Source organism: Quercus robur, chromosome 5, assembly GCF_932294415.1.
Source record: "Quercus robur chromosome 5, dhQueRobu3.1, whole genome shotgun sequence".
NCBI classification, from domain to species: Eukaryota; Viridiplantae; Streptophyta; class Magnoliopsida; order Fagales; family Fagaceae; genus Quercus; species Quercus robur.
In genome coordinates, this window is record NC_065538.1 from 6476438 (window position 1) to 6502306 (window position 25869).

Consider the following 25869-nt stretch of genomic DNA (forward strand, 5'->3'; position numbering starts at 1 on the left):
TTTGTGAGTGGTGGGCTGTTTATGACTAGTTGAAAGACATTTATGGGCTGTGATTGTGTGAAAGGGGGAAAAGAGTATCTGAGATTAGATGGGTGTAGGCTAAAGATGATGAGTGGTGAGCTTGAGGAAAGCTAAACCACCAACAAAGTAGTAAACAAACCAACAGTTTTAAAGGAGAGTGTGGGCTGAAGGGGAGAAAAGAATATCTGAGATTAGATGAGTGTGGGCCAAAGGGGATGAGTAGTGAGCTTGAAGAGAGTTAAACCACTAGTAAAATGGCAAATAGATCAGGAGTTTTCAGAGGGAGTGGTTCCCCCCTCCTGTGGGCTGAGGTGTGTATGTTTTTATAATGGGGTTTTAGAGAAGCATTAATTGATAAGAATCCAAAAACGTATGACTAATCAGAGGTGATGAATCAAGGTTAAGCTTCCTAAGATTTTTGGTCAGAAGAAGAAGATTTACTTTAGGGGCTGCCTTGCTTCTTTGGGTAATGATGGGATTTTAGAGTGCTTTGCATTAAATGCCACGTTTTCTGGGGCTGAGCTTAATGAATGTGATTGAGGCGTGTATCAAGAGCGAATCCTAATGTTGCAACCGAGATTTGGTCCCCAAGAAGTAAGATTCAACACCCCAAACTAGGTGTCAAATTCTTAGTCCACTTTAGGGGGTTCCACTAGAGATCCCTTTATGCCCTCTAAATCATATGTTCCCAATTTTTCCCCTTTAGAATTCATGGGCTTGGCACATGAATCACGTCTTGAACGTTTTTAACATTTTTAGTATTAATTTGTTGGAGTTTGAATAATTTGGTTTTAGCTCTCCTTCCACTGGAGGTGCAGTCTTGAGGAAGATGATGGAGTTCCATCATTCTTTAGACTGCAGCTGATGTGACAACCCTTGGGCATTGTTCACGTCAGGTAGAGGGTGACAGAAAACTGATGGGACAGCCCCTAGTTCATCCTCAAAGGCTTGGTTCTCTTGTAGGAGTCTCTAGTTGCTTTTTAGGTAGGGATGAACATGGGCTGGTTGCCCACTTTCAAGCCCCTTGTTGGGACCTTTTTGGGCTGGAATTGCTCCATTTCAGCACCTTTAGTTAGGCCACATGGCGCTTTCTTTGCTTGGGCTTGTTCCCTACTCCATGAGATTCTTGGGCCTACAAAATGGGCATGCTTTGCCATGGGTTTTTTACTTCTCATGGGCTTTAGTTGTTAGTAGAAATAAAATGAATCCATAAGCTTTAATAAATATTCGTGATAGATTTTGGGTATTAATTCTCATGGGCTTTAAATAACAACTTGTATAGTTTCTCATAATTTTTGCTATGGATTACTTTGTAAATGATATTTTCTTTGAGACTTTTTAAATAATGACTTCCAATATTTTTCTTGAGAATAATATTTATTATGAGTTTTAAATATGGTAACAATCACTATAATGGAATAATGTGATGTTCTCATGAGTTTCTCTATAGATAATCATAATGGACATATAGGATGAATAATTACCATAAGTTTTGGAAATAAATATTATGGATGTTGTGATGTAAGATAGATAGTGAACATGAGTTTATAATATGAAATAAATAAATGTCATGGGTCTAATAATCATATCTTTCCATGGGTTTTTATAAGATGATCGCCATGGGTTTTAAGAGTAGATAATCCATAAATTCCATGAGCTTGTAATATTATAGGTTTAAGAATCTAAAGTATTATTCATTATTGAACTTTCAAGTGAAATAATTATGGTATAGCATTTTGTCAAATATTGATAACCTTGGCCTTTCGATAAATAGTGCCAAGTAGTTATCTTCGGCTTTTAATAGTGCCAATGTAAGTTGAGTTTTTGATATTGCCAATGAGAATTAGGTTTTGATGTTGCCAATGAGAATTGGGCTTTTGATATTGCCAATGTGTTAATTTCCCCAAAACAGGAGGTTCGAGGACTTGACATAACTAAGGTTCTGTTTAACCGTTTCAAAAGATGCCAGTGCGTGTTAATTTCCCCAAAGCAGGAGGTCCTTGGATCCAGCATAGCTAAGGTTTTGTTTAACTGCTTCAAAAGATGCCAGTGCGTGTTAATTTCCCCAAAACAGGAGGTCCGAGGACTCGGCGTAGTTAAGTTTCTGTCTAACCGCTTCAAAAGATGCCAGTGTGTGTTAATTTCTCCAAAGAAGGAGATCCAAGGACCCAGCTAAGGTTCTGTTTAACCGTTTCAAAAGATGTCAGTGTGTGTTAATTTCCCCAAAGCAGGAGGTCCGAGGACTCGGCGTAGCTAAGGTTCTGTTTAACCGCTTCAAAAGATGCCAGTGTGTGTTAATTTCTCCAAAGCAGGAGATCCGAGGACCCGGCATAGTTAAGGTTTTGTTTAACTGCTTCAAAAGATTAGAAGATATCAATATATTCCTTCCAGAATAGGGGTTTTTGCAGGGAGATTGTGTCAACCAATTTTCCATCCATGCCTTGATTCTCGGCTTCTTTCTCCAATGGGGATTCAGCGAACCGGGCTACTGGACCCACAAGAACTAGCCCCTTGACAGAGGTACGGGACATATACTTGATGTCAGAAGCCCCTAGAACTGTGCCCTATTTAGCAATCATCTTCGCGTAATCAGTACTTCGAAGTGTAAACCTGAGCGGAAGTTGAGTTATGACAACAACTGTGTGTGTTCTTGGAAATAATGGAGAAGCTTTCGTGTAGCATGCACCACCGCCAAAATGGCCTTCTTTAGGGACTCTTGCTGATGGGAGCTTGATCCTACCATGATTAACAGTTGCACTCACTAACACTCAAGCTCTTTCCACAGACGACGCCAATTGTAGGGACATGTTTTGCAGCCCAAACCCAAGGTGTATGAGATCTTGGACCAGTGAGCACAGTACAATAAATTTGTAGAGAGTGGGTCAAAGAGCTAGGTTTTAGTGCATGGATAACAGTTAATATGGTGTTCCTGACAATCAAACAGAGATGAACTGAGTTTATCAAAGAAAGTTTGTCCTTGGCACAATCCGAGGAGTTTTGTTCTAATAAATATTGAATGAGAATGATTACAGGAATTCTTGAGATTGCTATAGTACTTTCTCTATTAATCCCCTGGACCCCTTTTCCATGGTGAGTTTCTCCTATTATATAGTCTCATTTGAACGACCTTGGCCTTCCACTTGTTGATCATCCAAACCTATACTTGAGTGCCTGTCCCATCAGACACCCTCTCTGGCGTTCTGTAAGTTGCGGTAATCGAGATAGCACTGTTCAGTGGTCTTGTCCACATAAATGCGGTATTAGTAGCTTTCCCTTAGATATTCCTGAGTTCCTATCATTTAGAACTTCCTAGAAGGTCACTCTGACTATTTAGAACTTATATCTAACCATGCTTTAGCTGGTTCGAAGAGATATTCATCCTCAGACTTGGACTACCACGCTTTCGGCCAAAGCCCCTCGCCCCATTGTATGATTTTGGGCCCATGACCCCACATATATATATATATATATATATACATCCTTAAATTTTACTAAAAATTTATTTTTTATCCTTAAATTCTTGAAAATGTTTCAATTTTTGTGTTTAAAATTTAAAAAAAAAATTATCTTTAAACTATTAAAAAAATTATTTTTTTCTTTTTTTTACTCTAAATTATTGAAGAAAAAAAAAATCTTTTTACAAAATTTAGGGATAATTTTTTAAAAAAATTTTAAGAACGGAAAGCAAAATTTTTCTTTAATTTAAGATCCAAAATAATATTTTACCCAAATAAAAAGATTAAAATATTATTTTGGTCTTTATATTTTACAAAAATTTTGCTTTTTTTTTGTTTTTTTTTTCTTTTTGAGAAGATAGTAACTGAAAAAAAAAAAAAAAAAAAGATAGTAAATAGTAAATTTCAAGTTTAATCAATTAAGTCATCTACTGTTAAATTTTTTACAAATAAATTGGAAAATGTTTTTTCAATTATTAAATAAAATTTTTAATTTAAAATTTTGAAAAAAAAAAGTTGGATAATCAACTACAATATTTAATAAAAGTTGATGAATAAACTTAAAATATACTGTAAAAACTGAAATGAAGTCCATAAGAAATGGACCAAAAAAAAAAAAAAAAAAAAAAGAAAGAAAAGAAAAGAGAATTAATTCTAATAAAACATAGAACGTTAGTTTTGAATTAAAAAAAAAACTCCCCGCAGTGGTTTAAGGAAAATGGAAGGGGGCATTTTGGTACGCCCGCGTTTCATCCAATTTCCGGTGAAGATCCGCCCTCGTGAGAAGCTATTAGGGTTTGAAATCCCTCTGTTTATTCTTAGTCTGGCATTCTTCCACTCTTGATCCTCCCCGCAGTGGGCGAATTTTACTCGTCGATTGAGCGATATATAACCAATTCTCTCTGGTCACTCATCGAGGCGGTGAAGGTTTCCTCATCATCCACCAGGTAATATATATATATATATATATATATATAGTTTGTTGTTGTTTAATTTCATTTCAAGTATTCTCATTTGCTTGTAACCTGAATTGAATGAACCTTTTTTTTTTGTTAATTAGAACGAAGCTAGGACTCCCAAAAAAAAAAAAAAAAAAAAAAAAAATTATACTGATAGTCGGTGGGGGTAATAGTCGGTGGTTTAGTCGGTGGCTTTGGCTATATATACTGATGACAATCTCTTAAAAAAAAATTGTAATCTTTAGAATTCTTTTATTTTAGTAAAGCAGGTGCAGGCAGAAGAGAGAGAAATCCTATCCTATCCTAATGATGGAGATGAGAAAACATCATAGAAGGAGTAGTAGTAGTAGTAGTAGTGTAATCTCATACTACGAGAATTCGGATGTCCACAAGCGAAGAAAGAGGACGGCCACGGCTATTGATGATCTCCCAATAGATCTAGTGTTAGAAATATTGCATCGGCTGGATCTGAAATCCGCCACGCGATGCAAGTCTGTCTCAAAGGAATGGTGCTCTGTTATCACTGATCCTTTTTTCGCTAGATGCTTTGTTAACTACAACAACAGTCGGCCAATAGTGGATCATTGCCCCTTTACCTTGCTACTCCAGTGCACTAATCGGCGAACAAAGAATGGACATCTCCTCTTGCCATTGGAGGAGGAACCTTATTTTAAATCTCTGCCTTACATTCCACCAATGTATCAAGAACAACGCCACAATGAGTTCAACATTCAAGCTTCGTGTCATGACTTGTTCTTATGCTCTGAATCTGCAGTTGTTAGTGATCATAGTACTCCCTTTTTTTACTATGTCATTAATCCAATTACTAGGCAATGGACTGCCCTTCCTCCACTTCCACATCAATACACCGCATCAGTAGTAAGGCGGCGGCCTCTAATTGGGTTTATATGTAACTCCGGTGACATTCTTCAGTTTAGTTTTAGAGTGGTGCTCATTCCTGAATTTGAGGGCATGTCAACGGAATTCAAGGTGTACATATTCTCATCCGACACAAGTAAATGGAATGAGTCTCTGGTGTCGTGCCCGGCCCTTGAAGGATTTGATTTGACTTCTTTTGCCTTCCCCGCTGTTCCTTATAATGGCTTGCTATTTTGGTGTAGTAGGGATGGCTCCCTTTTTGGGTTCGATCCTTACAACAGTGGATGCTATCGATTCATTCAGAAGCCCCTAGAATTGGACACTTCCTTCGCTAATGGGCGCCTTGGAGTATCTCGCGGTGCCTTGAGGATGGCCCGGATTTCGGGCTTCGATCCTTACGACTACTTCTCTGATCCTGTTTTATGCGTTTGGGAGTTCAAAGATAAAGGAGAGGAAGGAGGCAAATGGTGCTTAGAGCACCAGCTGTATATCAAGAAATATTCTGTTTTGCTGGTCCTAGCCTTTCATCCAAATGACCAGGATATCATGTATTTGGTGATTAATTTTAAGGTGGTATCATGCAACTTGCGCAGAAAAACACTGGAAGTGGTTCGCGATTTGCCAGATCCTTGATGTTAGAAGCCCCTAGAACTGTGCCCTATTTAGCAATCCTCCTCGCGTAATCAGTACTTCGAAGTGTAGACCTAAGCGGAAGCTGAGTTATGACAACAACTGTGTGTGTTCTTGGAAATAATGGGGAAGCTTTCGTGTAACATGCACCACCACCAAAATGGCCTTCTCCAGGGACTCTTGCTGATGGGAACTTGATCCTACCATGATTAACAGTTGCACTCACTAACACTCAAGCTCTTCCCACAGACGACGCCAATTGTAGGGACACGTTTTGCAGCCCAAGCCCAAGGTGTATAGGATCTTGGACCAGTAAGTCCAGTACAATAAATTTGTAGAGAGTGGGTTAAAGAGTTAGGCTTTAGTGCATGGATAACAGTTAATATGGTGTTCATGACAATCAAACTGAGATGAACTGAGTTTATCAAAGAAAGTTTGTCCTCAGCACAATCCGAGGACAAATTAAATTCATATTTTATGAGAAAACAATGAACAGTTTTACTTAATGTAGAAATTAAATTCATATTTTGAAATTAAAATCTCTATATTTTACAATAATGCTTCTATTTAAATAAATAAAAACATAAAAAAGCTACTTATTTTTATGTTTATGTTTATTTGTCGATTATCCCAAAAAAAAAAAAAAAAAAAAACATGTTACAAGGTACTCGAGTTTGGTAAGCTCGAGTACCTTGTAAATTTTTTTTTAAAAGGTACTCGAGCCTGGTAAACTCGAGTACCACATTTTTTTTTCGCCTTTTTATTTGCCTAATTTCCAACTCAACGCCACGGTGGCAAAACTTTTCTGGAAATCGAGTTTCAGAAACTCGATTTCCAAAAAAGTGGTAGATTGCTGTTTAGTTCAGAAACAATGTTTTTTTGCTACATATTTTCCAAAAACGTGGTAATGGGCCATTTTTGCCCAAAATGCACCCTACCATATACTAATTATGAACATGCCGACAACCCCAAACGGCCATGAAAAGCCCACCCAAAAAAAAAAGCAAAAAACAAACTGAACCTACTTTAATACCAAAACCAAAAAATAGTGAAAAACCCAAGGACAATATAGTACTTTCAATCTCCAACCCCACCAGACTCTCTCTCTCTCCCTTCTTTTTTATTGTTAAAACGTCACCGTGGAGTATGCTCTAGAAGGACTCTACGACACCTCCATTATCTTCTTCGATGGTGCCATTGCTCAGATCAACAAGTCTTTCCTCTCTCTCTCTAGAATTCTCCCATTTCAAATATTCTCATTTGCTTGCAACCTGAATGAACTTTTTTTTTTTTTTTTGGTTAATTAAAACGAAGCTAGGACTCCCAAAAAAAAAAATTATATTGATATTTGGTTACCAACAGGGATATGTCGGTGGTAATAGTTGGTGGCTTTGGCTATATATACAGATAAGAGCAAAGGATGACAATCTCTTAAAAAAAATTTGATCTTTAGAATTCTTTTTTTATTTATTTTAGTAAAGCAGGCACAGGCAGAAGAGAAAGAGAAATCCTCCAATTGATTTAACGATGGAGATCAGAAAAGTAAAAAAAATCATAGAAGAAGAAGAAGGAGTAGTAGTGTAAAGCTATTTTTTGGTAAACAGTACTTCTATTAGAGCAAAACAGGAATACAAGCAACGGAATCATCCCTACAAACAGCCTCTAACGAGGGGGGGAGATTTCCTTTATTAAAACAAAACTCAAAATCAGATTTCAGCGCAAACATGGCAGCTACATGTGCTGCCGAGTTGCATGTTCTCTGTACCCAACAAAACTTAACAAAATCAAAAGCAACAACTAAACTACGAACATTACAGATAATATTGTGAGTAAGCCAATTTGATGGAAAGTCCGGGTTGATGAGTGGCTCAATACAGTTCTTTGCATCTCCTTCAAAAATCACAGATTTCCATCCCTCCTTAATTGCTAAGTTCACAGCCCAATAAAGTGCTTCAGCTTCAGCAACTGCAGGGGAGGAGCTGTGATGCTTTTTGGCCCAGATTGATAGCACTTCACCCAAGTGATTCCTTGCAACAACTGCTAAGGCAGAGCCTAAGTCTTGCTGGATTGCAGCATCCACATTGAGCTTGATGTAGCCAGAAAGGGGTGCAGTCCAATTCTTGCTACTTATCTCTTTGGGATGTTGGGTAGTTGACGAAGAGACTTTAACAATTTCATTGAATCTGGTTTGGATGTTCTGCCTTGCCTTCAACGCATCAGGGTCAATGTTACTAAATTGTTTGAGGTTTCTGGACATCCAAATCTCATCAATTACTAATGCCATGTTGAGAGACACACTCCAAGCCTCATGTGTAGGGATGAGTGAGGCAGGTGGCTCCATGATGAAGGATACTATATCCTTAGTTGAAGTAAGAGTCACATTGTCAACTTGAAGACCCCAACAAGCGGATGACCATAGAGCTCGAGCAAATGGGCATCTGAAAAAAATGTGTTCACTGTCTTCTTGTTCAGCATTGCATAACAGGCAAGATGCATCTACATGGTTAAGGCGAACTTGGAGATTAGCCTTTGTCGGCATGGCGTTGATGCTTATCCTCCATATCAACATTTTGAGCCTCTTTGGGAATTTTGCCTTCCAAAGTTTGGACCAACAAGCTTGGGGCTGACCAACACAGTCAGGATGAGCAAAAGCAACATTATGGATGGATTTAACTGAGAATCGACCTTTAGAATCCGGGAGCCACACTAACTTATCTTCCTTCTGTGACATTGGAATAGACATGTTAAGAATGGCTCTTGCATCGGTTGGAGCAAATAGTTCCTTCACCCAATCTGAGATCCATGATTTGGTAATGGGGTCAATGAGCTCGCTGACTTTAATGTTCAACTTTCTGTATTCCTCAAGTCTGGGTTGAGGCATCAAATTTACAGCTTCAGGCACCCAAGGGTTTGACCACACCTGAACTGATTTACCATTCCCAATAATAAAACATCCACCCTTCGCTACAAGCTTCTTTGCTTCTTCAATAGCTCTCCAAGTTGGAGAAGCAATAGCCACTGAATTCGCTATCAACCAGCCACTATTTACTTTATATTTGGATCTCAACACATCCATACACAAACTTTGTCTATTCGAGGCCACGAACCATGCAAATTTAGCTATCAAAGCTAAGTTCATCTCCTTCGTTTTCTTGAAACCCAGTCCACCAAATTTTTTGGGACGACATAGTTTGTCCCATGATGCCCACGCAATGTATCTGCTGCCTCTATCTTTAGGCTTCCACCAAAACCGCCTAGTAGCTGCATCTATCTTGTTACAGCTGTTTGACGGCACATTGAATGCTGATAGGGTGTATGTAGGGATACTATGGGCTACTGTTTTGATAAGAGTGGCTCTACCAGCCCATGAAAGGCAACGACTTCTCCAGCCAGCTAGTTTAGCTTCCAATTTATCTTCCAAGAATTTAAAGTCTCTGGATGGTGATCTTGTGGGGAACAAAGGGGCTCCTAGATAAATGGCATCTTTTTTCAGCTTCCTCATTCCAAATTCCAGCTTAATTGCTCTTCTATTTTCAGCCAATGTGTGTTTAGAGAAGAAAATACCTGATTTGGCTCTATTAATGCTCTACCCATACCAGTCACAGTATTTTTCCAAACAGGTGGAGAGAGTTCTAGTATCATGCCTTGTCGCTTTTGAGAAAAGGACAATATCATCGGCATACATAACATGAGTTAAGGCTGGACTTCTGATACTCACTTTAGCTCCACTGACGTTGCCCTTCATCAGTTCTTTATCCAGCATTCTTGAGAGCACTTCTTGTCCTAAAATGAAAAGGTATGGAGAAAGGGGGTCTCCTTGCCTTAACCCTCTCCTAGGCGCAAAATGATTTGATTTTCCCCCATTCACCAAGACTTCAAAAGAGACTGAGGATAAACAAGCCATGATCCAGCCAGTAAACGTACTGCTAAACCCCAAATTTATGAGCACCGCTTGAATAAACTTCCAATTGACTCTATCATACGCCTTTTGTAGGTCTAACTTGAGAGCCATGAACCCATTTTTAACTTTCCTGGATTTGAAGCTATGCAGTAATTCGTGCACAACCACCTGATTTTCTGCAATCCATCTACCCGGGATGAACGCTGATTGACATGGAGAAATAATCTTATGGAGCAAAGGCCTAAGTTTCGCCACAATCAACTTGGATATGATCTTATACACAACGTTGCAAAGACTAATGGGCCGGAAGTTGTTGACAGAGATTGGGTTAGGGGATTTTGGGATTAGAACTATGAGTGAGTCATTTGCATCCTTGGGTAGGCATCCATTGGTGAAGAAGGCTGTTACTGCACACGTTACAGTGTTTCCAACAATAGGCCAGAATTCCTTATAGAAAAGGGCAGGGAATCCGTCTGGCCCGGGGGCTTTCAAATCCTGCATACTAAACAAGGCAGTCTTTATTTCCTCTGGGGTGGGGATAGTGTTTAGGCCTTGATTTTCTTCCTCAGAAATGCAGCGTGTCATGAGGTCATCAAGGTTTTCCGGGAAATCAACTTCCTCGTCAGTAAACAGATTCTTGAAGTGCTGGTAGAACAACTCTCTAATTTGATTGGATCCGGTCACCCACTGACCATTCTCGGCTTTTAACGTCGTGATACTGTTTTGTCTTCTTCTAATAATGGTAGAAAGGTGAAAGAATTTGGTATTCCTGTTGCCCTCCTTCAACCAAAGTTCCCTTGACTTCTGCTTCCAAATCATTTCAGATCTTGCAAGCCACTCGGAGAGTTCAATCTGCAGTGCTTCTTCAATCTTCCCATTCTCTTCAGACGGCTGCCTCCTCTGAACTTCATTAATTTTTCCCAGCAGTCGGTTAATTCTATCTTGGCAATTCCCAAAAACTTGCTTGTTCCATTTACGAAGCGCTATCCTGGTCGCTTCTTGTTTCTTCTTTAAAATTTCAAATTCCGATCCACTTTCGTGGCCATTCCACGCCTCTTCAACAATTGAGTTGCAGCCATTGTCCCTTACCCAAGCTGCTTCAAATCTGAAAGGTCTATTAGCAAAACTCTGCGATGGATTAGTGTCAAGGAGTATCGGTTTGTGGTCAAAATTGATAGCTCCTAGATGGGTCACAGTAGCATCTGGAAAAGCAAGCCTCCAGGAAATATTAGCAATAGTTCTATCAAGGCGTCTTTTGATAGCAGCACTTCCCCATTTTCCCCTCGCCCACGTAAATGCATTTCCTGAATATCCCAAGTCTATGGCACCGAATTCAAACACAAGTTCCTTAAGGAAATTATTTTTTGAGTCCCCTGCACCCCTACTGCCATTAGTTGAAATTTCATTGTCCTCCAAGGTGAAGTTGAAATCACCCAAACATGCCCATGGGCAATTGCAGGACTCTAATAATGCCATAAGGTTCTCCTAAGCCTTTTGCTTCTTTGCTGGATAAGGAGGGCCGTAAAAGCCAACAAGAAGCTAAGATCTTATAACATCAACAACCTTAACAGCAATGAGATTTTTGTTGAACTCTACCTTCTGAATAGTGATCCCAGACCTCCACATCATACAAATACCACCTGCAAGACCCTTAGCTTCTACTACACACATATTTGCAAATTTTATTGACTTTAAAATAAACTGCATCCTACTGAAGGAGGCTTTAGTTTCACTCAAAAAAACAACATCCGGGCTATTCCCTTTTAAATGAGCCTTAAGGGCTCTAACTGTCGCAGCATTGCAGATGCCGCGACAGTTCCAACCAAGGATTTTCATAGGGAGGTTGGGGGCTTGATAAGGCCCGCCTCCTCGGCCATAGCAGTAGTAACAGGGAGAGATGACACAATATATGTGTTGCCATTGTAAGATCCAATATCATGGGTTTCAATGTAGGATGAAGATTCAGTACACTCACCTTGCACTTCGTGGTGGGAATCACCATGGAGCTTTTGCCTTTCTGCCAAAATGGAATGCTCCACTCTTGATTCGGGAATGAAGGTCACTAGTTTGGGGTTCAAGACCTTAGCTTCAGGGGCGTTTATCACCAGCTTGACCCTTTTGGGAGATTTCTTCAATTCTTGAGGCACCGCTTTCCTTTTGGACAAGGGAGTGTTGCTGCCATGTGTTTTGATGTCGGGGCTTGGTGTTGTGACTTTGGGAATGGAGGTGTTGGACAGAGTCACCTTAGTGCGGCAATGAGGAGATGAAACCAAGGGTGAAGAAGATGCTAGAACAGGGGACTGGTTATTTGATTCGGGCTGATGGTTTGGTGGAGAATGACTATTGTTTGTAATATGGGTGGGTGGACTTGTGATTTTTGGGATGGGCTCAATATGTTGTAAGGTTTGGTTGCTGGCAGAATTGCATATTATGTGACTATTGGTAGATGGGCCGAATCCAGGAGGATAAGATGGGCCATCTCCATCTCCAACTAACTCATTATGGGCCTCTAAGTTCACTGCTGCCTCGTGTGAACCTTCAGGATCAACGCCATTCGCATGGGTAGGGAGGATTGAGTCGCTGACGTGTGTGGGTGAGCATTCCAGCTTTTGATTGCTGCTCCTGCTAACGGCTTTCGTACTGCTCAATACTGCAGGTTGGTGCTCTGTTGTGCTTGTACAAATTTGAGCTTGTACACTGGAGTGCGTGGGTGTGTGCTTTTTGTCTTGACTTGTTGTTGTACCCTCATCTGAAGATACCACCGTGCTATTCATCGGCCTTGTAGAAGTGGTACCGGCGGTGGGGTCTGGGCTTGTTTGACGGTCAGGCTTCAGAAATAGCCCTTGTGGTAAGTCGCTGCTATCCGATCTTAACCAAGGTCCTGATGCCACAAAGTTAAACCCGAATGGATTCCTGATGTGGAATAAATTCCCAAGACAACTACTAGCTTCGTGACCAATGATACCGCAGCGATAACAGATATCGGAGAGCTTTTCATATTTAAAACCAATCCATAAATGGGGTAGATTCTCTCTGGGGAGAAAAAAGCTAGGCCTAAGCGGTTTTAGTACCTTTATCTCTATTTGAATGCGCAAGAATTTCCTCCATGCAGCGCCACCTTCACCTGCGAGATCGAGCTCTACAACGGTCCCAACCATTTCTCCAATTTTTCTGAGATTACTGGGAGATTTCCATAGCTCTGGGAGGCCATGGACTTGTACCCAAAGAGTGGAAGTAGTGAATGGGATCTCCTGCCATATTAGTGACGGGTTCCAATGCTTTAGGATTAGGTGGCCACCCTTAATCGACCAAGGTCTTCTTCTGAAAGCATTATTCATGTCTGCTTCATGACTGAATAGGAACTTGTACGTATCTCTATCGAGACGATTCACTCGAATCTGCCGATTTGGTTTCCAAGCTCTGTTTACGACGTCTGTGATCGCAGTGATTCCAACATTTTTGTGGGTTATCAGTTTTCCGATGAGAGTAAAAGAAGATGGGTTAGGGTCAAATTGGTTTGGAGGGAGCTCTAGGCATGCGTCTATCCAGGAACTGTTTTTAGTACGGTTGATAAGCTCTGATACTTCCATCTGGAGTGAGGAGGTTGGATAGCAAGAGAAAATGGTGGAGAGACAGTATTATTAATTTGCTATAAGGGAAAGAAAAGGGATGATGAAATAGGGAGGGCAGATTGCATTGGGAGAAAATGGGGAAGGAGAAGGGTTAGGGGAAGCATGTGCTACGGGGAGCAGGTGCTACAGAGAGCACGGGTTAGTGTACTATTTTACAACATTTTTACAAAACTATTGATGTGGCTAATTCTTACTGGTTTTCATTTGGACCTTCCATTAAATCACATTTTTACTTATTAACAACCACCCATCACATCAGCAGTTTGTAAAAGAGTTTGTAGATCTAGCATTCTCTTTATTACACAATACACATGGATTGAAAGAGTAGAGTAGGGCATCCCCTCCAAAACAAAAGGTAATGACTTGATTCTAAAAAAAAAAAAAAAAAAAAAGGGCTTTAACCTTTAAGTTAAAGTGGGCCCACTTTTTTTGGGCCAAAGCTTTAATAGTGATTGAGGCCACAAACTGGGCCCTACCATTTACTAATTATGAACATGTCGACAACCCCAAATGGCCATAAGAAGGCCAACCAAAAAAAGAGCAAAAAACAAACTGAACCTACTTTGATACCAAAACCATAAAACAGTGAAAAGCCCAAGGACAATATACTAATTTCTATCTCCTCCCCACCAGACTCTCTCTATCTTCGTTCTTTTTTACTGTTAAAATGTCGCCGTTGAGGCCACATTGCTCCATCAACCTCTATCAACCTCTTCACGCACTGACAAAAAAAATCTAAGTCTCCAAATTGAAATTTCAAACCCTAATTCTTTGAATTTTGAGAGAGAGAGAGAGAGAGAGAGAGAGAGAGAGAGAGAGAGAGAGAGAGAGAGAGAGAGAGAGAGAGAGAGAGAGAGGAGCATCGTTGGGTGGCTTGAAAGACCATTTGAAATTAGCGAGGGTGTATGCTTTGGAAGGACTCTATGACTCCTCTATTATCTTCTTCGATGGCTCCATTGCACAGATCAACAAGTATTTCCTCTCTCTCTCTCTCCAAAATTCTCCCATTACAAATATTCTCATTTGTTTGCAACCTGAATGATCGTTTTATTTTTATTTCTTGTCAATTAAAACAAAGCTAGGACTCCAAAAAAAAAAAAAAAATTATATTGATATTTGGTAACCGACAAGGACACGTCGGTGGTAATAGTCGGTGGCTTTGCCTATATATACATATAAAAGTAGAGGATGACAATCTCTTAAAAAAAATTGTAATCTTTAGAATTCTTTTTTTTTTTTTTAGTAGAGGAGGCGCAGGCAAAAGAAAAAGAGAAATCCATAGTCATAAAGATGCAACAAGATTAACTATGACATAAAGATGCAACAACTTGCTCAGTGATTTGATTATACAATAGCAACAATATAAGGCAAAAATAATGTCATAGTCATGACTCATGACAAGTCTATTCCATAGTCCATACTTCAACATTTTTTTTCCTAGGGCCAAACCTGATTCTTGCATTCCCTAAGGCCAAAACTGCAATTGACCAGTTGGAATAAAAAAAGAATTATTAATTAGACATGGTGTATTGTAGGAGGTTTTGGCAGTGCACAGTCCAAGATTTCCCTGACTTATCATTCCAAGGGTCTAATAGGAGCATAGTAAACTTTAGAGAGCTCTTGCAATCTGGTGCATTTCTCAATCTGATGAATCACCTTCAAGACTGCATAACATGCATATAAAATAGCTTAACATCACTTTAAAGTTTCTAACAAATAATTTCACAAATATCTCCTATGCATTTCCAAAATCAAAACTAAAATAAAATATATTTAAAAATCTAATATGTAAAGATCAATGTTAAGATTATACACACTCCAAGTTTAAACCAAGGAACATATTAACAAATCAATTTTCACATTAAGAAAATCAATTGGTTATCACCAGGAATATGATGACAAAGAAGATCCTTCACAAAGCAAAACCCAAGTTATTAAACTTTGAATCAAAACTTCAACGAGTAATGCACAATTTACTGTCAATCTACTTGCCAAAAGTTGGGGAAACTTAGACACAAAGCTTGAGAATATATATGGGAAGATAGGTCATAATTGAGATCCTAAAGTTGATAGAATTATAACGTTGAAAACCTTTTTTTTTTTTTTTTTTTTTTTGAGAAGCCAACCTGGAAATCCAGGAAGGAAATTTATTGAAAAATAACAGCAATAATGTGACGAAATGAAGATTGTTCAAATTTTTAGGTCCAAGAATGGTTTGGTTTTTGGAAATTAAATTCAATGAAATGGAACTTGATGACTTCAATTATATCTGTCACCACAAGGGCATACATTCTTTTCTAAAATATGCATTCCTACAAAATGGAAAGTGAGTTCCTACTCCTTTGGGATGATTCTTTGAAATTGGCATAATATACCTAATCTACTTCCCACATTACACAATTTCTATAATAAAAAATAAAATAGCCTACAATGTCACATCTTACAACCGCCAATGACACATAACCCTGTGCATCAAAATTAGGCACCAAGACATTTTATTCCTCAATTTGCATTCCATGGGAACAAAATTGACTAATTTCCTCTAATTTAACCATATACATACACATAGAACTACGGCAGGCATGTAGAAATCACAAGAAATTATAAATTATAACATTGAGAGGAAATAAATAAAAAATACGAACAGAGTAAACTAATAATGCAAACCTAAAAGAAAAAACAATTGGTTGGATTTGTTGCTCATACAAAAGCTTGATGATTGTTTTGGCATGGAAAATTGTTTTTGGACCTATAATTAGGCCAAGTGCTAATGAATAACTAGCATTAGTAGGTTAGTACTCTCTCGAGAACTTTGTAAAAATTATGTCAAAAGAGAAACAAAGCAAGTGACTTTAGGATATAATTTAAAATAACCATAATGGGACTAAATCCTTTCTACCATACTTCCATTTGTGGATTGAGGAAGGGTGCTTGCCAATGGTAATATAGCGGATGCTGATATGACAAGGAATGAACCAAATTTGATGGTTGAGAACTTGAACTCTGCACATTAAAGTAAAAATAAAAAATAAAAAAAAATAAATGTAGCCACTACATGAACAACTAACTATATAGGCAAGAGGAAAGGTATTTAGGAATGGCTAAAGCAAAACTTAGTTGCCAGGAACAGTATTTGGGGTAGACAACTAGTTAATTCCACCTTTTTCTTTCTTTGAACTTTTCTCATGACAACTCTTGATCTGATGTTTACCACCAGGAGCATGATCCTTTTTCTTTAGCCCATTTAAATTAGGTTGTTTAAATTATCTCAAATAATTAATTCATTATTCATTATTGCCATCTTTATCTTTAAGTACATTTGCATCTTCAATATCCTTTGCAACGAATAAAGTAATGAAGAGTTCTTAGCTTGTTCATGAGGTACAAGATCATGATTATGCTCCTTTTTAAAAGCCCACAAAGGTAGAACTGTTGGGTGACTTTGCTTAAAAGCCAAAACTTAAGTTTGACTCTCCTGGACTTCCAAAATATTTGATTTGCGGGCTATTACATTTGTGTGTGCAGGGATAAATGTACAAACTATAAAGGTGGGCATCTTTCAACTTTGCTTAAGAGCAAGTTGAACTGTATGCTTAATTTGTAATTGTGTATGGCATGTCCAAGCAAAAACATAATTGTCACATTGTCATAGAAAGAAGCATTTAATTTTTTGATAGGTAGAAAGAAGAACTTGATTTATATTTAAGATTTGCTTATCTCTCATATTAGAAGCTCTTAATCTATTGAATAGAGCCCCAAGTTATCTACGTCTAAATTTGAAGTTTAATCAATTAAGTCATCTACTATTAAATTTTTTAAAAATAAATTGGAAAATGTTTTTTCAATTATTAATTAAAATTTTTAATTTAAAATTTTGAAAAAAAAAAAGTTGGATAATCAACTACAATATTTAATAAAAGTTGATGAATAAACTTAAAATATACTGTAAAAACTGAAATGAAGTCCATAAGAAATGGACCAAAAAAAAAAAAAAAAAAAAAAAGAAAGAAAAGAAAAGAGAATTAATTCTAATAAAACATAGAACGTTAGTTTTGAATTAAAAAAAAAACTCCCCGCAGTGGTTTAAGGAAAATGGAAGGGGGCATTTTGGTACGCCCGCGTTTCATCCAATTTCCGGTGAAGATCCGCCCTCGTGAGAAGCTATTAGGGTTTGAAATCCCTCTGTTTATTCTTAGTCTGGCATTCTTCCACTCTTGATCCTCCCCGCAGTGGGCGAATTTTACTCGTCGATTGAGCGATATATAACCAATTCTCTCTGGTCACTCATCGAGGCGGTGAAGGTTTCCTCATCATCCACCAGGTAATATATATATATATATATATATATATATATAGTTTGTTGTTGTTTAATTTCATTTCAAGTATTCTCATTTGCTTGTAACCTGAATTGAATGAACCTTTTTTTTTTGTTAATTAGAACGAAGCTAGGACTCCCAAAAAAAAAAAAAAAAAAAAAAAAAAATTATACTGATAGTCGGTGGGGGTAATAGTCGGTGGTTTAGTCGGTGGCTTTGGCTATATATACTGATGACAATCTCTTAAAAAAAAATTGTAATCTTTAGAATTCTTTTATTTTAGTAAAGCAGGTGCAGGCAGAAGAGAGAGAAATCCTATCCTATCCTCCGATTGATTTAATGATGGAGATGAGAAAGGTAAAAAAACATCATAGAAGGAGTAGTAGTAGTAGTAGTGTAATCTCATACTACGAGAATTCGGATGTCCACAAGCGAAGAAGGAGGACGGCCACGGCTATTGATGATCTCCCAATAGATCTAGTGTTAGAAATATTGCATCGGCTGGATCTGAAATCCGCCACGCGATGCAAGTCTGTCTCAAAGGAATGGTGCTCTGTTATCACTGATCCTTTTTTTGCTAGATGCTTTGTTAACTACAACAACAGTCGGCCAATAGTGGATCATCGCCCCTTTACCTTGCTACTCCAGTGCACTAATTGGCGAACAAAGAATGGACATCTCCTCTTGCCATTGGAGAAGGAACCTTATTTTAAATCTCTGCCTTTCATTCCACCAATGTATCAAGAACAACGCCACAATGAGTTCAACATTCAAGCTTCGTGTCATGACTTGTTCTTATGCTCTGAATCTGCAGTTGTTAGTGATCATAATACTCCCTTTTTTTACTATGTCATTAATCCAATTACTAGGCAATGGACTGCCCTTCCTCCACTTCCACATCAATACACCGCATCAGTAGTAAGGCGGTGGCGGCCTCGGATTGGGTTCATATGTAACTCCGGTGACATTCTTCTTCATCATCATCAGCTTCAGCTTAGTTTTAGAGTGATGCTCATTCCTGAATTTGAGGGCATGTCAACGGAATTCAAGGTGTACATATTCTCATCCGACACAAGTAAATGGAGTGAGTCTCTGGTGTCGTGCCCGGCCCCTGAAGGATTTGAATTGGCTTCTTTTGCCTTCCCCGCTGTTCCTTATAATGGCTTGCTATTTTGGTGTAGTAGGGATGGCTCCCTTTTTGGGTTCGATCCTTACAACAGTGGATGCTATCGATTCATTCAGAAGCCCCTAGAATTGAACACTTCCTTTGATAATGGGCGCCTTGGAGTATCTCACGGTGCCTTGAGGATATCCCAGATTTCATACCACTTCTCTCTTCCTTTTTTACGCGTTTGGGAGTTCAAAGATAAAGGAGAGGAAGGAGGCAAATGGTGCTTAGAGCACCGGCTGTTTGTTAATGAATTGGTTTTGGAAAAGTCCCCTTGGTTCACAAAAAACATTGTCAAGAGGAATTATCCTGTTGTGATGGTCCTAGCCTTTCATCCAAATGACCGGGATATCATGTATTTGGTGATTCATTTTAAGGTGGTATCATGCAACTTGCGCAGGAAAACACTAGAAGTGGTTCGCGAATTGCCAGATCCTCAATGCTTTTCCCTTGGCAACAATGTCTTCAACTTTGTGCTCCCTTGTTGGCCAACTCCCATTCATTCTTCTCCCTTCCTATAAGTGAAGGCAGCCTATCTATTCTACTGCTTGCTAATGCTATTGCTAGCTTGTGTCTTTAAAGCTTTTTGCCTTTTGGGGGTTTCCGTATTATGGTTTGCCTAAATTAGGCTTTTGTGAATTCCCCTCAAAACTTTTAACCTAGCAAAATATGTATTTGTTAAAATTTTTCATAATCTATTTTTTATGGATAGTGGTTGCTTATCAATTATTGAATGTAAAACTAGTTATTGTAATTTTGAATGAGATGAATATTATAGCCTTGCATGGGCCTCTTCTGTTTTCCTAGTTGTTGTAATTTTGAATGAGATGAACGTATATGTAACTTTTGTTGAACTATCTTGCGCCTTATATAGCAACCACATGTCGGGATAAGGAGTGGAATCTGTTTGTTATAATATTTACTGTCATAGTCGTAGATTTGATGTTTCTTGGAGGTGGATTGTTAATTTAATGCGAGATAAGATTTGAGTTTTCCTGAGGGAAGAGATCTTGGTGCTTTATTCGGAGGCAGGGAACTGAATTTATTGCGTTGGTATTTAGAACCATTGTGAATCTGATTGACAGGATCTAAAAGTAGGTGAGTTTGGCAATTGTGGAGGCTTATTTGGAGGTGGCATGGAATTTAGGAGTTGAATACAGAAATCAAACTTTGACACAAGTGTTAGTTCATTATTTGTCATTCAGATTGTATAATCTGATTTAAGCTAAGCTCCACCCCAGGAAATTTGAATTTAACCCTTAGAAATTAACCCACCATGTCTATCATGGTTGTAGTAAGCCTTTTTCAACTCTTTTATCTGGTTGCTGAAGCGGACAATAGAAAGCATCTAAAGAGTAAAACATTAAGGCTTTATTATCCATATTTAACATGGGTATTGACTATCATACGCAGATCTTAGTTCATCTTAACGACTAAGTATTATTTGATTTATTTCTTAATTCTTATAGCCTGTACGAAATCAAAATAGACAAAAACCTCAAAGACCATACTCAAATGAATTCTCATTTAAGATGGATTTCTCTATTTTGCCGCAAGCTGCAATTTAGCAGCTTGATGCTTCAATAATTGCTGAGAAGTCTTAGTCACTAAGGCCAGAAGGTTTTTACCACATTATATAGTTCTTTAGCAGTTGCTGCAGTTGAATAGGTTTGGAAACAAATTTGTGCAATATGATGCAAGTTTACAATCAAATACAGAATAGTAAGGGTCAAATTGGGACACAAAAGACAAAACTGAACAATTTTTGGGACTCACAGCCAAGATGAACACGTTACTTTGTTTTAGTCTTTATGGGGACTCATTTAAGGGTTTAGATTCTCTCCCCTACTAGAAGAGCACTAAATCTGAATAAAGTAGGTCATTTGAGGGAAAAAAAAAAAGCAATCAGTCAATGCCAGTCGATCAATAATCAGTCAACAATCAGTCCGTTGAGAGAGAGGGGTCTGGGGTGCATAGTTGCCATTTGGAGAGATTTTTTTTTTTTTTTTTGTAGAGAATATTTGTAAGGCTCTATTGAGTATTCTTCTTTCTTAAATAGTTGTATAATTCTTTAAATCATATTCTGGTTTTGTCAGCTCACAATTGCTGTATCACATGAATTAGCCCATCTATGGCTTGGCAATCTAGTAACAATGGAATGGCGGAGTCATTTATGGCTTAATGAGGGATTTGCAACATGGGTAAAATTGAGTCATCTCACATTACTGCTTCCACTTGCTGGCTATTGCAATACATTCATTTTCTTGTTTGAATCTGTATTTGATCTTAAATTTCCAGGTAAGTTATATGGCCACTGACAGGCAACAGCATGTTTCCTTAGTGGAATATATGGACTCTATTTCTTCTAAAAACAAATGATGGCCTGCGTATGGATGCATTGGAACAATTGCATCCTATTGAGGTAAGGAAGTGAATGCTTGTGTTAAAAGTTGCAAATAGGACATCATTTAAGCATGTTATATTATTGAGGTAAGGAAGTGAATGTAGTGATGAAATCAACAACCTTTTTAATTTGCAAACTACTTCCTAAAATGGCATGTTTTACTGGATTTTCAAGAACCGCAATGAACATCATCAAAGTAAATGTATTGACACAGTCAACTTAGTGTGTGCGTGTTTGTGTGTTCACATGCATATGCATCTGTTGTCAGTGTCTGGACCACTACCTAGTAGAAGGGAGGTGACAGTGCAGGGAAATATCCAATAATCCAACTCCAAATATTGAAGCACTAATTTTACCATATTATAAGCCCATCTCAATTATGAATTCAATTGAGAAAAAATTGTGAGGAAATTTCTATATAAAACATAACTTTGACGTGTAATTCAACTCTGTCCATCGCATGATATTTGGCATATTTGCAGGTCGAAGTACCCCGGGCTCGTTCAATAGGGGAATTATTTGATTCTATCAGCTACAAAAGGGATCTTCTGTCACTCGAATGTTGCAGGGTTATCTTGGTATGGCACATTTCAGGAGGGATGGTTCATGTTCTTGACTTAAAGTGGTTGGGTTATTTTTACATGGAGCACCAAATATTGATTCTGTATTTTCATAGTAAAACCTTCTATGCAATATTTTCATAATCATTTCTTGGAAAATATATACAGAACTAATGCTTGGCATTTGTTAGTTAATGTCATTTGTTTTATAAAGCTTTAATGGCTCTCTTATCCATTAAGCAGGTTTGGCACTTTATAATTGTCAAGGCTATTATGTGATTTATGTTTATTTCTTATCTTATTATATGTTAACAATGCCATTATAGTCTTCAATTATTCAATGGACTAAAAGAATATATATTGATACCACATGGGCTCAAAAATTTAGAGTGGATTGGGGTTTGACTCAGTGTGTAGGATGCTTTTGCCATGTAACACCTTCTAGGTATTTTCTTGGGCAGAGACTCTTGCTCCAGTGTCTGTTCTTCTTTTAGAATCCATATATGTGCCGTGTCACTTATATTTGTCAAATTGGAAGCTTTCTTTGATCACTTATTCCACTAATAATCGTGGTCACTAATGTGTACAATGTATAATTTCTCAATGCAGTAGACCTTAATATCACTTTTTCATGGAAAATATTCTTGGTAACAAAAATGCTACCATGAACATTTTTCTTTTTTCAACGTGTTCTGCACACAAATTTATGAAAGTGACTGAGGGGAAAGGTCTGAATTATATTCCTGTAGTAATTTGCACTTCTTGAACATGATCAAAATTTCACTGTGTAACAAGTGGATAGAAAATTAACTTTAACTAAATTACATATATAACTCTGTGACTTCTTATTTGAACCAGAAACCCTTGAGTTAGTGCATAAAAAGATATGCTGGAAAGAATACAAAGACAGATGATTTATGGGGCGTTCTTTCAGAGAACTCTGGTGAACTCAATTCAATGATGGATGCTTGGTTAAAAAAAAAAAAAAAGGGATTTCCAGTTATCTCTGTAAAATCCAAAGATAATATTTTGGAATTTGAACAGGTATTATTATTAAGTAATAAGCAAACATGCATTTCTTAAAGGTTTAGAGGTCAAGTTGTTTATCTTTATCAAGATAGTATTATCGTGCTATTCATGATAAGTTCAGAAGGCCGTGAGGTAGCATGGAGATGGTTGAAGGTATGCAGCTCCTGCTCAACATCTAATTGGTAGCATGTCTAATTGTGTATATAGTCTGGAAAATATTATGATTGGGAATTGAGAAGCAACTATTTACTTTAAATTTATAATTGTATATATGGTTGGAAAATATATGAATACCTATCTCTCCAAATTAATATCTTCATATTTATAATGTTTTGCGGCCTTCTCGGCATTATGTTCAAATTACTGTCATATATGTACTAGGGTTAGTTATATAGTGAAGTAGGCTTCTTCATAAACTTGAATATCTTTTTTTTTTTTCCGTTGTGCGGAAAATCGAGTTGGGAATCAATAGCTTGAGAGACTCATTTAAATGCACTGTTGAGAATGATAGAAATACTTATCTCCGGTCCATGGACACTAGAAAGGTAAAAGTTTTGCCTGTACTTTTAAATCACTTCCTTATCAGTAGGGGCATTTTCGAGTTCTATATTCAACAGTGGTGTATGCTCTGTAGGCTGCTTTCATTGTTGTAATGTTAAATGCTAGTACGACAAATAGGAATGGATTTGAGTCCTTACTGAAGCTCAATAGAGAAGCAGATATTGTTAAGATTTAGTAACATTGGAAATAGTATCCTGTCACTTTTTGGGTGAAAGCTACTTAAATTTAATGTCATTCTTTCATCCTTGTAAAGGTTTTCTTGCATCTTGTCCAAACCCAAATATATTGCTCGTGGTTTTAAATTTTATGTTGTTTGATGAGGTATTGGTTGTGCCAATTAAATCACGGTTTTTAACGGCCTCATCTTTCTTGCGGATCTAATTGTTATTCATATAAATATCCTTTCAGGTTCAAGATCAATATATTATTTACGTGCTTTTCTTGACAAGTTGAGAAGGCCATGAGGTAGCATGGAGATGCTTGAAGGTATGCACTTCCTGGTCAACATCTTCGTGATGAGTTTTACTTTTGACTATTACCAATATTTTGGGATTCAGAAAATAATTGGGAGTACGTCCAATTGTGTATATAGTCTGGAAAGTATTATGATTGGGAGTTAAGAGGCAACTATTTACTTTGAATGTCATCTACTGATCTTGAAGTTTCCTCTTGAATTAAAATTTGTGGAGACTAATTTATTTGGTGATAAATGCAAGACAATTGGGACTTTATCTTTGCCAAATATGGAGCAATGTTAACCCACTATTGCATTACTAAGATTCTCACTCTGGTAACTAATTCAGCCTTTTTAAATAGCAATGGTACATGTGTGTATCTTGAATCTTTATTTACCATATATGCAGTTTGCTATGATGCATTGGTTGGCTAGTTCAAAGAAATTCCATGCAATTTGAGCTTATTATGTCCAACAAATCTTTATCAATAAATGTAGTTTGGCCTCATCAAATAGTACTTTGGATACGTTAAAGTTGGAAATTTCAAGTGTTATTGGTCAGCCACCTTGTTGCTTGTTTTCCTCTCTTACCCTGATTTAATCAGCAAGGCACAAACCAAATTCACCATCAGTGTTTTGAATAAATTGTGTAGTGATAACTTTACAATGTGATTTCAATGTAGCAAGAAAAATTAAAATTATTATTTTTAAACTAGTTCACTACTCAAGGGTAATTTCCTTACTTAAGAAACTAACTTTACAAGTTCGGTTGTATTATTATTAATAAATTCAGCATAGACAACAGAATCTCCCTCAAATTTCTCAATTATGTGAAAAAAGTCAGTCATCTCTTGAAAGTGATTTTGCAATAATCACAAGTGTTGCATTTTGACATTAGTGCCCAATTGAATGATGAAATTGATTAATTATCGCCAAAACAATATTCATGTGAATATATGTACTCATTTATAGAAGATCATGCACCTGATTTACTTAATATAAAGCCATGGCAGATTATGATATGGGCTAAAGCTATGTCCATTAGTGATACTAAAAACAGATTGCTCACTCCTTGAATTTTGTCATCTGGCAGTTCTGCAGTAATGAAAAGGCCGATGAGATAGAAGCATTTTTTTGCCAGCCGTATGCATCCTTCATTTACCATGAGTTTGAAGCAAAGTACCGAGCAAATCCGACTCAAATCGAGGTGGGTTGACAACAAAAGGCGAGAGCAATCTCTATACGACCTAGTCAAACAATTAGCTCTCAAGAAATGCTAGTCTTCACTTTGCTTCCAAAACTATATTGTGAATGTAATTATGTTAAGAATAATAAACAACATACATTGCATGCTCAGCAACTTGTGTTATTTATGTAAGGAGTTACATATGAAGAAATCAAACCATGAACAGGTTGCTACCTAGCATCATTACTTCTCCGTTGTGACGTATCTCACATGCTAACTATGACCAATTCCATTACTGCTTTCTTTATTATGCCAACCTAACACAAAAATACTGCTGAAGTCCAAACAGAAATACGTGGTAAAAAAAAAAAAAATGCCAAAGGCCACGGCATGAGAATAAACAGAGTCTGACAATTGTAATATCATACATCCATGTATCTTTCTATAACAAATACACTAGTATGTAACCGAATTTGTCAACTGTAGTGGTGCTATCGTTATTTTTATATTTTATTTTAATTTATTATTTTTGTCAAAATATGTTCATGATAAAATTATATTAGTAAGATAAACAACACTTGATTTTGTGTGTGTGTGTTAATTCTTCAACATTATTTTTTTGTAAGAATTGTGGTGGTTCCTGAATTTGTTTGCATTTTTTTTAGAGAAGTAAAATTTTTTAAGAAGTGTTTTAATTATTAGATAAATGAAATT

The 25869-nt window shown here is 37.4% G+C and overlaps 1 protein-coding gene and 1 long non-coding RNA gene across 25 annotated transcripts in view; one reads left to right on the forward strand and one right to left on the reverse strand.

Annotated features, from left to right (window-relative positions):
• The first annotated feature begins 4114 nt into the window (after positions 1-4114).
• Positions 4115-25869, forward strand: part of LOC126724949 (putative F-box protein At3g23970) — a 172839-nt gene continuing 151084 nt past the window's right edge. For 2 of the 24 annotated variants that reach the window (XR_007655218.1, XR_007655219.1), the window contains exons 1-4: positions 17502-17798; positions 21058-21383; positions 21848-23499; positions 23924-24001. Coding sequence is in view for 12 of the 24 variants with exons in the window: in XM_050429374.1 (XP_050285331.1) it covers positions 18133-19482 (1350 nt within the window). In the remaining 12 variants the exon portion in view is untranslated. The other 22 variants (XR_007655204.1, XR_007655207.1, XR_007655205.1 and 19 more) reach the window with 21 other exon arrangements.
• LOC126724959 (uncharacterized) overlaps positions 4912-25869 on the reverse strand; it is a 55880-nt gene continuing 34922 nt past the window's right edge. Inside the window, exons 2-3 of the long non-coding RNA XR_007655223.1 lie at positions 18429-18496; positions 4912-5031 (exon numbers count right to left, since the gene is read on the reverse strand). This is a non-coding gene — a long non-coding RNA (uncharacterized LOC126724959). The remainder of the gene's footprint in view (positions 5032-18428; positions 18497-25869) is intronic.